Source organism: Sinocyclocheilus anshuiensis, unplaced genomic scaffold, assembly GCF_001515605.1.
Source record: "Sinocyclocheilus anshuiensis isolate Anshui unplaced genomic scaffold, SAMN03320099.WGS_v1.1 scaffold1014, whole genome shotgun sequence".
Taxonomy (NCBI): Eukaryota; Metazoa; Chordata; class Actinopteri; order Cypriniformes; family Cyprinidae; genus Sinocyclocheilus; species Sinocyclocheilus anshuiensis.
Genome location: NW_015540943.1, coordinates 824280 through 838997, shown reverse-complemented (window position 1 = coordinate 838997; position 14718 = coordinate 824280). Strand labels below are relative to the sequence as shown.

Sequence of the window (14718 nt, the reverse complement as noted above, 5' to 3'; positions counted from 1 at the left end):
GGACTGTAAATTGCATAAATAAATTTGTAGTCAACAAAGGCCAATTTACACTGCAAAGGTGCCATTATGCTTCTGATTATTTAATGTTGTTGTTACACATGTATACGGTATATAGTAACAATGTTACTTTAAGTTCCTCTCCAACACTACAGCAAACTAAATCAACAAAAACAAAATCATACACTAGCAAGAATGTAGCATGAAAAATGTTTGCTTACAGTTCCAGAGTTGAGATATTTTTTCTTCTTGCCTTTCTTCTTCGGGTTTATGACCTGTGCAGAAAAAAAATGAGTGATTATAATCACTTATGGGATAATAGAATTTGTATAAGACCGAATAAATGCTACATAATTGAGATGCATGCACTGTATGACATTACACAACACCCCATCTACACTCAGCAGTTAAATTTAAGCAATTTTTATAATTTTTTTTAGAAATTGCCTTTCCTTTGACATTAGCCTTAAAATATAATTTTCTTTCCTTTTAGCCTCTTTCAACACTGTGTAACAAACAACAGTTAGAAATGTAATAAGAATTAAGCAAAAATGAAGGAAAGAAATTGCTTGACGCTTTCTAAAAATGCAATTCAATTTTAAATTGAGTTATTAATGTACAGTTTTACTGACATTTAACCAGCATTTTAAACATGAACTAAATCAACAATTCTAAAATGTCTATGTAATTGTAATTTTTAAAAAGTAATTCATCCAGTTACATTTTTAGTTTTGAATTAATAAACTCTTAGTCCTCCATACCACTAGACCACCTTAGCAGTGGAAAACGTCTCTAGGTTACGTATGTAACCATGGTTCCCCGAGGCAACAAGACGCTGCGTGGACATCGCTTTGGGAACACCCCTGCGTAACCGCGTTCTGAAGCACGTGTGAAATCAGTCCAATGGAGCAGCGAGACGTCACAAGCGGGGTGACGTGAGCGCCAGGAAGTATAAAAGCGCATCCGGCAGAGCGCAAGTTAGCTTCGATGAAGTAGCGCCTGGAGGGATGCAGGGAGTATGGCAAAGAGACGCAGCATCTCGTTCCCTCGGGGAACCATGGTTACATACGTAACCTAGAGACGTTCCCCTTCAGGAACTCGAGCTGCGTCGAGATCGCTTTGGGAACTAGAATACCCACTGCGACATACTACCAAGTCCCTGCCTGTGTGAGTATCTTGCGAACACATCACGAAGAGAGAACTTGGGAACCTGGGGTAGATGCCAGGTCTAGGTTGTAAAAGCGGACAAAAGTGTGCGGAGAGGCCCAGCCCGCCGCAGCACAAATGTCCTGCAAGGCCACACCCAAGTTGAAAGCCTTGGAGGCCGCCATACTCCTGGTCGAGTGCGCTCTGACCCCCATAGGTGATGGGAGGCCAGAGGACTCGTAGGCTAGTGAGATGGCCTCGACCACCCACCTACTCATGGTCTGCTTGGTTGCCGGAGATCCTTTCTTTAGCGGACCAAAAACAAGCAAATAGCTGATCTGCCTTACGCCACGGGGCAGCTCTGTGTGCGGGGCCTTCAGGGACAATGCAGAGGATGGGTTAGAGATAGCTCGCAAGCGTCTGCTCCACCACTGGCATCGCCCCATATCCCTTATCATTCAGCCCCACAATGTTCTTTTGAATAATTCGAGACTGTGGGGCTGTAAATACGGGATGAGTACGGTTTCTCCCACAATCTTGACACCTCAGCATTGAGATCGGGGAAAAACGGAAGGCCCCGTTGTGAAGGCTGTGGTCTGGATTTTAGAAAACGCTCGTCTAATTACTTTTAGGACGAGTGTCCTGTTTCTCGGCTGGCCAAACGATATTTTATTTTGTGACAATCAGCTCCTCGAAAGCTGACCGTGCATGCTCCGCTCCTAAACAAACAACACACAGATCGTGTGTATCCCCCTCTGCCAGATAGTGTCGGCAGGGAGGCACACAACGTGGCACACAACGTCTGTAATGCCGTTTGCTCGCCATAGATATTAGAGGGCAGGGAGGAACACACACTCTAAAGCGCCGTCCGCTCGCCACTTTCTTGTATTCTTGTACATGATAATGACTTACTATACAGAGTTTTTTCATGACCGACTGAGTGTTTGTGACATTCAACACACACGCCACAATGTGCTCACTGAAGAGCAGAAGCTAACATGTGCTGTGCCGGGTGCACTTTTAAGCTTCCTGGTTGCTCACGTCACCCCGCTATTGACATCTCGCTACTCCATTGGACTGATTTCACACGTGCTTCAGAACGCGGTCACGCAGGGGCGTTCCCAAAGCGATCTCGATGTAGCACGAGTTCCTGAAGGGGAACCTTGTTATCTTATCTCACTAGTGGAATCATTACGTGAAATTGGAACCAGAATTGTTAAATTCATCGCTCCATTCCAATCTCTACTGAGACATAAATGAGTGTCCGCATGAGTGTATTTGTGTGTGCAAGAAAAGAAGAAAGGAGGAGAAAAAAGAGAAAGAAAACTAGAGAAATACAGTACATAGGAGAAAGAGAGAGGTTAGAGAAATGTGTTTGACAATTATGACATCAAACACAACAAAAGACTGGGATTACAGTGATGATTATTCACATATGGAAAAGCGTGAGCCACATATATAAAAATAATATAAAATTTGATCTCTGTCCCTCCCACTCACTAATGCTGAATGAGTTATGAACAAATGCAGAGTCTGCCAACTTCTCTTTAGATCTGTGACTCTAAATCCTCACATTGTTGAGTTTTTTCTTAAATGAGAGTCTATCTATCTATCTATCTATCTATCTATCTATCTATCTATATATCATAATTTCAGTGTGATCTTCAACATTTTAGTTGCACATTACACCTTGGATTGTTTTGCACAATGTAATTGTTATTAAAGGACGGGCAGTTTATGGGACAAATTATATAAACTAAATTTGAGTAAATGCAACAGTGTGCTGTAAGATGGTGTTTACAGTACATCGAGACAATAAAGATAAAGCAGCAATATACTGTATGTATATGCTGTGTATCTATTAAATAATTAATTTAATAACATTCTAAGTTTACATTCTATCTATCTATCTATCCAATTCAATTCAATTCAAGTTTATTTGTATAGCGCTTTTCACGATACAAATCGTTGCAAAGCAACTTTACAGCAAATTATGTTTCTACAATATTTAGTGGTAGCTTATCAGTGGTGACTGTCAGTTTATGTACATATCTATCTATCTATCTATCTATCTATCTATCTATCTATCTATCTATCTATCTATCTATATATCATAATTTCAGTGTGATCTTCAACATTTTAGTTGCACATTACACCTTGGATTGTTTTGCACAATGTAATTGTTATTAAAGGACGGGCAGTTTATGGGACAAATTATATAAACTAAATTTGAGTAAATGCAACAGTGTGCTGTAAGATGGTGTTTACAGTACATCGAGACAATAAAGATAAAGCAGCAATATACTGTATGTATATGCTGTGTATCTATGAAATAATTAATTTACATCTGTTTACATTCTAAGATACTGGTCCTGAGTCCTGCTCTAAATAAAAAATATATTAAACTTCATATATTTTATTCTTACCTCTTATTGTGCTAGCTAGCTAGCTAAATAAATAAATAAAAAGACTGGAAAATGGCCAAAACAAGCTCCTTGACTAACATTACAAGTTTTTTTTTTTAAGTTCTTTTCTGGTACCCACACACTGAGAGCTGTAATGTGTGGAATTTAGTAGAGCATTTATAATTGACTGTATAGGTTGTCTGGCAGTTCATGATTTTCTCACTTATTAATTCAAAATTTGCAGCCTACTTGAATAATATAAGTAATACAGTGGTGTGAAAAAGTGTTGGCCCCCTTCCTGATTTCTTATTTTTTTGCATGTTTGTCACACTTTAATGTTTCAGATCATCAAACAAATGTAAATATTAGTCAAAGATAACACAAGTAAACACAACATGCAGTTTTTAAATGAAGGTTTTTATTATTAAGGGAAAGCAAAATCCAAAACTACATGGCCCTGTGTGAAGAAGTGTTTGCCCCCCTGTTAAAACTGTAGCCACACCCATGCCTGATTACTGCCACACCTGTTCGCAATCAAGAAATGTCTTAAATAGAGTGGCCTAGTCAAAGTCCTGACCTGAATCCTATTGAGATGCTGTGGCATGACCTTAAAAAGGCGGTTCATGCTCGAAAACCCTCCAATGTGGCTGATTTACAACAATTCTGCATAGATGAGTGGACCAAAATTCCTCCACAGCGCTGTAACAGACTCACTGCAATTTATCGCAAACACTTGATTGCAGTTGTTGCTGCTAAGGGTGGCCCAACCAGTTATTAGGTTTAGGGGGCTTTTTCACACAGTTTTTCACACAGGGCCATGTAGTTTTGGATTTTGTTTTCCCTTAATAATAAAAACCTTCATTTAAAAACTGCATGTTGTGTTCACTTGTGCTATCTTTTACTAATATTTAAATTTGTTTGATGATCTGAAACATTAAAGTGTGACAAACATGCAAAAAAATAAGAAATCAGGAAGGGGGGCCAACACTTTTTACACCACTGTATATACTGTATGCTACAGTATATTTGTTATACTGTGTGTGAAATACCATGTTAATGAGCTCTGAAAATGAATAAAATATAGATTAATAAATTAATAAAATAAGATTACCTCATACACGTTAAATTGTGACTGGCCTCTTGACAGTTCTCTGTAGCTTGTGCTGAATTCTCCAATGAAGTCATGACTGTGTAAACACACATATACACAGAATTTTTTTTTTACCATCACGTGTCCCATTTTCTGCATGTGTGGATTCAATACTGAGAAAGAAACACATACTCATGTTGCCTTATGAATTGAGTTTTGAAACACAAAGGTGCGTGTTTTGGGCTTTTGCATCTATATGTGGCATCTTTTCATACATGTTTCGACCAGAAGAATAAATAATTAATAATAAATAAATGATAGTAAATTATTGGACTGTATTTGTTATTTGACTTTTTTTCAGGTTGCAAACACCAATACACTCAAACAAACAAACAAAAAAAAAAGTACTTGAAATGCTGGACAATTTGATCATAAGAGCATTTCATTCTCATTTCATGCTCATTTACTGTGTCCCTGTGAGAAGACTTTAGCTATCAGTATATTACATTACAAATTAATGGATGTGTCAGGTGTGTATATTAAGCTTCAAGTGACTGTTTACAGTTCATTACCCGCCATCCCGATCCCAGTCATACACTTCAACCTTGATCGTTCTGTTTAGAGAGAGAGAGAGAGAGAGAGAAGCAGCATTGTACATTGTGCCTTTGTGTGAATTTCTTTAAAAATGAATTTGAATACAGCTCCAGACAATATCACACATCTTGTATGTTGAGAATGATAAGAAATATTTGATCTGTCCATTCTGACTATTTTCCCCTTTTCACTGCAATTCTATCAGATTTTTGTCGTTGTTTTTGTTTTTTATTGTCTGCCAGATTAAATTGTAATTCTGATCACTAACGAAAAGTAACAGCACACCTCTCTATGACAAGCCACACAATTTAATGTATTATTGTGATGCCTTTTTGTATTATTGTATTATGCATAATTTATGAATAATTAATTCCATAGCACAAACACTGCATGCCAAAGTTTCAAACTGAACAACAATAATAGTGATGTGCATGCATTAGAATTAATTTCTAATAAACTGTTCTGAAGTAATATAGTTCATTAGCCTAAAGCTGTGTTCGTGTCATGTTGGAATTACTATATTCATGAGATGACCACGCTGAGATACTACAGAGCTGTTCATGTCGTTGGACTAAGAAATGATTTGTTTCCATGAAATGGAATAATCATTACACCAAAAAAGAATATGTGTACGGCCTTATAGTTGATAACAGGAAAATACTTAAAATGCTGCACTGATTAACCTCTTTATTCTTTTTTCAAACCTTGAAGAACAAAGAAAGAACATCAGGTGTCATGGGCTATAATAAAATCACAGGTACCTTCTTCAGATGCTTATGTGAAAAGCTGAAACTTTCATAAAATTCAGTTTCCTAATTTTTTTTTGTAATTATAACAACTATAATAATTAAGAGTCAATTTGATCATTCCAATATGACACAACTCCAGGCTGCTGGTTGAGATTCTCAGAGGACTGATGTGGCATGCAATATGGAATTCAAATGATGCTTGATTATAGTTGTGCATTTTATATTTTTGAATTTTTTTTTAACATGGCCGATCAGATTTTAGAGCCAGAACTACCCTTTTCAAAACTGGGATTATAACTACAATTTCTCTAAAATCAGTTTACTTTTCCTTCCAAGGCACTTTCTTTTCAGAGAGGAAAATTAAAAAATATTTTATACACTAGGGTTAGAGGGCCGGATTAGTGCATTTTGACAGAAAATAATTACAACTCCTGCCGTTCCGTGGCGTGACAGCCGAGTGATGAGTTTGCACAGTTCAAATAGGATAGCTCTGTCAATTACATGGAGCCTTAACGCAACACATGCTAACAACAACCCAATCCCCACAGCATCCCTTAGCACCCATTCTCAGTGTTATCAACAGCGAGACACTCCGTGCTTCTTTATTAGAGCGTGTGTGCTGGCTTATCTCGAGTCCCAGACTCCTCCGGACGCCCAGCGCTCTTCCTATCCGTCTGTCTGTCTCTCTCTTTCGTTTCCCACATGTTCAATCAGAGATAAAGCTGAGGCATTGTGTGGGAGAGTGCGTTATGGTACCGATCGATGCTCATCAGTGAGTGCCGCTGCCGTGAGGAAGCTTCCCGCTTTATCGCCACACAGCAAGAGCCCTGTTTGAGCTACTCATGATGGAGGCTTCTGGGATACCATGTAGCGGTTGGGATTCTCTTCTATGTTGTCTCGTGTCTCTTAATATTATTTTTAACTGTAAAATAATTGCTCCTATCCCAACATAATATGCAGATATTACCATAAGCAAAACATTCATAAGTAGTTTTTTTTCTATGTTTACATCTCTTTTTATTTTTAATTTATTTATTGTTTGACCAATGTAGATGGGTGAATCACTATACTGTATTCACTGGTTATGTATGTGTTCTTATGCATTACCAATGTAAAAAATAAAAAAAAACATCTGTAGTGGACGTTTAATTTACAATTAAATTATAATTTATTGATTATGTATGTCATCCTTCTCCAGCAAAATTGATTGTAAAGGGAAGTTTACATAATGCCATTTTCAGCTAAAAACATAAACTTTCCATGCTTTTTGGATGTTTATTTACACAACAATGGCATTTTGGGGGCCTGAAAAAAACAAAGTTTGGTTTCCAAGTGCAAGTTTTTGAAAACGATGCCATTATAGTTTCTGTGTAAACTAAATAAAAATAAAAATTTGTGAAAATGGTGACATCATGCGCATACATATTACGTGTTTGGTCTATGGCAGTGGTTCTCAAACCTGTCCTGGAGTACTCCCAGCCCTTCACATTTTGTATGTCTCCCTCATCTATCACACCTGATTCAACTCATCAGCTCATTAGCAGAGACTGCAAGACCTGAAGTGGGTGTGTCAGATATAGGGAGACATACAAAATTTGCAGTGCTGGGGGTACTTCATGGAGAGGTTTGAGAACCACTGGTCTATGGGAATGCACGCAGTCGCGTAGTGTTTGTGACATCGCCAACTACTGGCCTGGCATGAATAATAAAGTGTTTTTAGTTGTTTTCACGGATCCATGTGAACGAGAATCGTAACAATGTTGTTGTCGGAAGCCCCATCCTTCCCGAAGGAGGTTTTGGAAGCACTTACACATATGAACAACCGTTTAGGTGCATATGGAAGATTGGAGGTGATTATAACCCTCTTGGAAATGGCAGAAGTCTGCCGGGGAACCACGGGCTCTGAGGCTATTCCTTGGACTTTACACATATGAGATCCACTTAGGTCTCTACATATGGAACCCAGCCCTCTACCGGTTCTCACGGATTCATCGAGTGAGGGCCTGGCGCCAGACGTTCCGCCACGTCTGGCTGCCGAGGGGATGGAGGAGCTCGACAGGGTCTACAGTATGGACACTCTGGAGCAGTTTTAGCAAGCCATCACTAAACCGGGGCCTTTCAGTGCCTCTACACGTTTGAGGTGAGAACACAGGAGGAAACCGGCTCCACACGAAGGCTATAGAACCTAGCGAACGTGTTGGGGGTCGCCCAGCCCGCAGCTCAACAAATATCTTCTCAGCGAGGTGCCACGAATCAGTGCCCAGGTGGATGCAACACTTCTAGTAGAGTGAGCTTGCAGCCTGAGCGGGCAAGGCACACCCTGTGCCTGATAAGCCAGGGTGATGGCATCCACAATCCAGTGGGCCATCCTCTGCTTAGAGACTTCTCGGCCCCTTCTGCCGGCCTCTGTAACAGACAAAGAGCTGGTCTGAGTTCCTAAAGCTTTGTGTCCGGTCTACGTACCATCTCAAGGCTCAGACGGGACAAAGCAAAGCTAGGGCTGGGTCTGCCTCCTCCGGGGGCAGCGCTTGCAGGTTCACTACCTGATCCCTGAAAGGGGTAGTAGGAACCTTGGGCACATAGCCGGGCTGGGGCCTCAGGATTACATGGGCCCAAACTCTGGGCACGAATCGTCCACCGAACATGTGTGCAGGTCCCCTACCCTCTTGATGGAGGCCAGTGCAAGCAGGAGCAATCGTAACAATGTTGTTGTCTGTATGTGAAAACTTTTCAAAAACACAAATGAAAACATTTCCATTTTAGTGCATCGTTGTTGTGTAGGCATACATTAAGAATATACATATAAGTACAGTATCTCACAGAAGTGAGTACACCCCTCACATTTTTGTAAATATTTTATAATATCTTTTCATGTGACAACACTGAATAAATGACACTTTGCTACAGTGTAAAGTAGTGAGTGTACAGCTTGTATAACAGTGTAAATTTGCTGTCCCCTCAAAATAACTCAACACACAGCCATTGTAGGCAAGACACACCCTTGTCTTTGTACTCCTCACCTGGTTGCCGCCACACACGCTTGACACCATCTGAACCAAATAAGTTTATCTTGGTCTCATCAGACCACAGGACATGGTTCCAGTAAACCATGTCCTTAGACTGCTTGTCTTCAGCAAACTGTTTGTGGGCTTACTTGTACATCATCTTTAGAAGAGGCTTCCTTCTGGGACGACAGCCATGCAGACCAATTTGATGCAGTGTGCGGCGTATGGTCTGAGCACTGACAGGCTGACCCCCCCACCCCTTCAACCTCTGCAGCACTCATACGTCTATTTCCCAAACACAACCTCTGGATATGACGCTGAGCACGTGCACTCAACTTCTTTGGTCGACCATGGCGAGGCCTGTTCTGAGTGGAACCTGTCCTGTTAAACCGCTGTATGGTCTTGGCCACCGTGCTGCAGCTCAGTTTCAGGGTCTTGGCAATCTTCTTATAGCCTACGCCATCTTTATGTAGAGCAACAATTATTTTTTTCAGATCCTCAGAGAGTTCTTTTTGCCATGAGGTGCCATGTTGAACTTCCAGTGACCAGTATCAGAGAGTGAGAGCGATAACACCAAATTTAACACACCTGCTCCCCATTCACACCTGAGACCTTGTAACACTAATGAGTCACATGACACCGGGGAGAGAAAATGGCTAATTGGGCCCAATTTGGACATTTACACTTAGGGGTGTACTCACTTTTGTGGCCAGCGGTTTAGACATTAATGGCCGTGTGTTGAGTTATTTTGAGGGGACAGCAAATTTACACAGTTATGCAAGCTGTACACTCACCACTTTACATTGTAGCAAAGTGTCATTTCTTCAATGTTGTCACATGAAAAGATATAATAAAATATTTACAAAAATGTGAGGGGTGTACTCACTTCTGTGAGATACTTTATATGTGTATATTGTCCAGCTATTATTTAATCAAAACCTAGTATTTGTTTGTAACAAAAGTTCTATTACTTTAATTTTTCATTTTTGATCATTTTATTTTTTTAAATAATTTTGATTAGTATTTATTACTGGACTAAAGTCATTTAAAAATTAGATTTTTTTTTTTAAATGCCGACAACAACAACAGTTGGTCAAGCTGTATGCTGTTTACAGGTAACCAAGTGACCTCAGGAATTTAAGATTTAATTGATGTGTGATTTTCAGACAAAGGTGTGAGTATATGACTTAACCATAGTTTAAACAGGGCTCAAATGTGAAGAGATCAAACTCAAAGTACTTTATGGCAACAAAATATTGTTTCCCAAAACCAATTAAAACACACACCAAATTCTAACAAACCAATCACAGTACAAAACACTCCATACCTGTCAAAATCGCCATTGCACAGGGCTCTGACGGGGATTTTAAAGGCTTGCCACACAGGGTTCAGATTGATCTTCACCACCTCTGTCTTATGGCAAATGGTAAATCTGTAAGATAACAGGATAATAGTTGAAAACATTTATGGTATGTGTTGACATCAAATCAAGATTGATTGAAATCAAACATTAGCACATACAATTACCTAAACTAAAACGTTGAAATGTCTTTAATAAATGCATTTAATAAATGCATTAATTTGACATAGTCTACGTATTTGAAATTGAAAATGATCCATTCCTTTCAGTCTAATTCTAAAAACTGATCAGAACATTTGGAAATGACAAGAATTGTTTCTTTCTGTAGCATTGCATTTGTTTATGAGTCATTGATTGATAATGACCCTCTTTAACTGAGCAAAGGTAATTTATCAAAGGTAAAGCCATTCTCTGAATTAATTCCAATCTATAAAAGAATTTAATCATCATCAGAGCCAAACAAATTAAACACCAACATTCAAAGAATACGAATATGAATACTAGCAGGAGATTGCAGCTTTACAGATGTAAAATTATTGTAAATAGTCTGATAAAAGTTGTTTTATTATTGTATTATTACAGATTTGAATTGAGTTTGCAGTTCCAATGTGTTTTGGTGCAGTCAGTATGTAAAATCTGTTGTTTGTAGTGTGGTGAGAAAGGTGAAGAATACCATTGCATAAATTTATATTTGAATGTCATAATTAATAGAGAGTGTCATATTTAAACAAGCCTGTTTGTTTTCTATTTGTTTTTCTGATAAAATTCTGTGCTAAAATGTTTGAATCGATTGACAACCCTAGTTTAAAGACATAATTTAAATGTGAGTTTAAAACTTGCAAAATATAAGTGGAATCAGTTTTATGTTTTAACACACACACACAAAAAGCTGAATATCATGTTTGCCACTTCACTGTGGAGCTATACAGAAATAATTTATGTACAATAATATTGAAAACTGTCCAAAAAAAAGATGATTATTGTTGGAAATTTGTATTGGTTTTATTCCCAAGCATCAACAGGACTGTTTCAGAAACTGAGCAAATATTTGACATATTTGGTTTGACTTTCTGATGCTGGCCCTTGAGCTATCCCTCTCTCAAATCACCACAGGATTTACTTTAAAATACAGACTCTGTTCTCTAAAGGACAGAGACATGAATGGATTGCTCAGTTATGGGCTCAGTATACAGCTCAATACTAGCCTTTTTCCTATTTGCTCTTTTACACACACACACACACACACACACACACACACACAGTATATATAGATATTTTGATTGTTATTTGATATAGATACACACAATTATTTTGTACTGACTATAGAACTGTCGCTTAAATAAATAATTAAATAAATAAATACATGAATAAAGCTGTTAAAACACTTGTATCTGATCTACACAAATAAAGGCTCAGACATGCCGAGATTTCTCAAAGCTGAATAACCCCTTTGTCTCTGAGTGAAGGAATCTGAAATTATTGAAGAAGAGAATCAACCAGCTAAGGGGTGACTGTTCCATTCCAAAAGAACCCCTGCTGATCCAGGTGCAAATGACTATGGGTATTAACCTAAAAGAATTCAATGGAAAGCCATTTCGCCAACATAGAGCCTGAAGATGTGATTGATGCTGTGAGTGCTGTGAATCCGCTCATGTGTCTGTGTTACTCACGTTCCATCCTCATTGCTGCGATAAAACACTAAGAAAGGGTCCGATTTGCCAAAGAAGTCCTTTTTGTCCAGTTTGTTGCCACAAAATTGCATCATCACAGACTCCTGCAGGGTGAGAATGTTTTAGAAAAGCAGGTTATGAGGGCAACGGGAGTGTACGTGTGGATTTAGAGCACTTGGGACAACACTATCAGTATAAATGAGCTGAGTATTTGGCCATTCAGGGTTTCTAGACAGATAACATTATGCAAATGCTAAACAGCTTGGCATGTTGCATTTGCTTGACTACTGTACCCAGATGGCAATGCTAAAAGGCCTAATCAGAAATCCATTTGTCAAGCGTTTATGTAGACACACATTCACTGTCTGTGTGAGATGCGATGCTTCAGCAGGGAATGGGATAAGGCCTATTGATCCCTGTTGTGAAAGACAAATGTAACAATTATGCTAGCAATGCGGAGGTCTTTCTGCATTTATATGTGCGTGTGTTGTAGCAGTGAATGATATTGGCCAAGCTTGGATGGGTATAAGCAATCATGGGACACAAATAAGACCTGAATTCTAATGCTCAATATTAGCTCTTACCCTGCAGTTGCTAAGCTCCTCGGCCTTCACAATAATCGTCCCACATTTCTTCCCTGGAATCCCCCTGTGTATGACAAAATGAGAGAATTCAGGTCATGAATGTGTCTATTGCACAATAATATTGTTCAAAACGAACATAATACATCATGAAACATTGAATTTTTCTACATCAAAAGGTTAAAAAGTACCAAGATCTATTTAATGTGAAAATAAAGCAAAGAAAATCCCTCCTTCCTTAGAGTCACAATGTTTCCCAGCAGTATGCTGGTGCTCGTGTAGATCAGGCTCTCTGATGGATTCTTCTGCTGCTGGTAATATAATAAATTGACTCTTGCGCAGACAGTTCAGTGGATGAAGTCTTGATTAAGGTTTATGAACGCTCTCTCATGTGTACAGAGTTTAAGTGAGTATAATTGGACTGGGGCCGTGCCAATGTGCTCTGGGTGGAATCGATCTGTCATATAGCAAAGTGAGCATTGCTTTAGTTATTTTATTAGAACTGGTCCCGATCTATGAGCCTGTCAAGCCCCAAAATGGACCAAAAAAATTATAGGGGTGCATTTTCCCCCTTATATATTGTATTATACTGGCTGTTCTTTTTCATATAATTAAGTGAATGGTTACTGAGGCTGTCAAGCTCCAGAATGACTAAAAAGCACTATTACAGCATCACAAAAATAAACCACCTTTCTATCATAAACAGATCAAAATTTAAGTAATTATTCACCATAACTCTTCCCCTCTGATGTTTCTTTACAAATTAAATATAGCATCATTCAAATCAACTATGCTTGACTACGAACATAGGCACCATTAAAGAATACAAAAAAAAAAAGGTTACTTGATCGCCAAATCAGCATATAGGAATGATTTCTGAAGTATCATGTGACAATGAAAACTAGAGTAACAAAGAAAATAATAAATTAATAAAATCAAATAATACATTAATATATTTCTTAAAATATGTAATTGGTGTAAACAAGTTTTCATATGTGCTTTATCATCACTTCTAGTATATCACATAACACTGGGTCGGCACAATACTACTACATTAAAACTTAAATAGTATATTAGTTTGCTGTTATTATAGATCAGTTGACAGGTAACAAAAACTTTTTGAGTGACAAAAACTTTTTAAAAAGTAATTCATGATGTAGCAAATACGCAATCTGCTTTGTATGCCATAAAGGGTAGACGGCTGCTAGACAGAAATACAAATATTTGCTTTACAGAACTGCATAACATTACAGCGCGCATAAGTTGAACCAACAAATGGAAGACATGAAGTGTGAGAAACCCCATAGTCACCATGACAACCCCAACTTGTGCAACTGAGGGACCCAGCAGAGATATCTAATAAATAGGACTAAGATATCATCTCATACATATTTCAGGGGAGTCATTTAGATTTTTTATTTTTTTTTGTATTTCAAAAGGAACATTATATTGAAATCGGTCATGCAGAATAAATAGATTTAAAGGGGTCATATGATGCGATTTCAATTTTTCCTTTCTCTTTGGAGTGTTACAAGCTCTTGGTGCATAAAGAAGATCTGTAAAGTTGCAAAGACTAAAGTCTCAAATCAAAAGAGATATTCTTTATAAAAGTTGAGAGTCAACCACGCCTACCTAAAACGGCTCGTTCTAACAAGCCCCCACATATCTACGTCACTGTGTGGGAAGATTTGCATAACGTTCACGCAAAGAAAGAAGGCGTAACTTTTATTCTCGCTGTAGTATTGTTGTTGCCGTTGCTGCCATGTCGTGAAGGCGCTGTATTTCAATGTGAAAGCAAAACTACTTTCTTTGGCCTTCCAAAAGAGGACGATATCCGCTTCGTCATGCCTGGAGCTGATCCGTGCTGGTTGCTGAGGAAATACATCAACTTCACGCTGTCGATCGCCGGATCGGCTTTCACCGTGGACGAAGCGGAGTCCAGCCCGGGGTCGTCACATGTGGTTGCCGCAAGCCCGCTGGACGCTCCTTCATAGAATCCACGGCCGCGCCGTTCTCAAGCCCACCCGCCTCTGCTCACTCAAGCCGGCCTCCGCATACTCTAGGTGTGTCACGCTTTTTCGTTGTGAAAGCAAAACTACTTTGTTTGGCCTTCCAAAAATG

The 14718-nt window shown here is 38.8% G+C and overlaps 1 protein-coding gene across 1 annotated transcript in view; it reads right to left on the bottom strand.

Moving 5' to 3' along the window:
* The window catches only part of LOC107689738 (copine-8-like), a 150844-nt gene that overhangs the window by 34978 nt on the left and 101148 nt on the right, over positions 1 to 14718 (bottom strand). The window contains exons 7-12 of the mRNA XM_016487870.1: positions 12601 to 12664; positions 12017 to 12120; positions 10314 to 10418; positions 5211 to 5252; positions 4660 to 4735; positions 219 to 272 (exon numbers count right to left, since the gene is read on the bottom strand). Of these exons, the coding sequence (XP_016343356.1) occupies positions 219 to 272; positions 4660 to 4735; positions 5211 to 5252; positions 10314 to 10418; positions 12017 to 12120; positions 12601 to 12664 (445 nt within the window). The remainder of the gene's footprint in view (positions 1 to 218; positions 273 to 4659; positions 4736 to 5210; positions 5253 to 10313; positions 10419 to 12016; positions 12121 to 12600; positions 12665 to 14718) is intronic.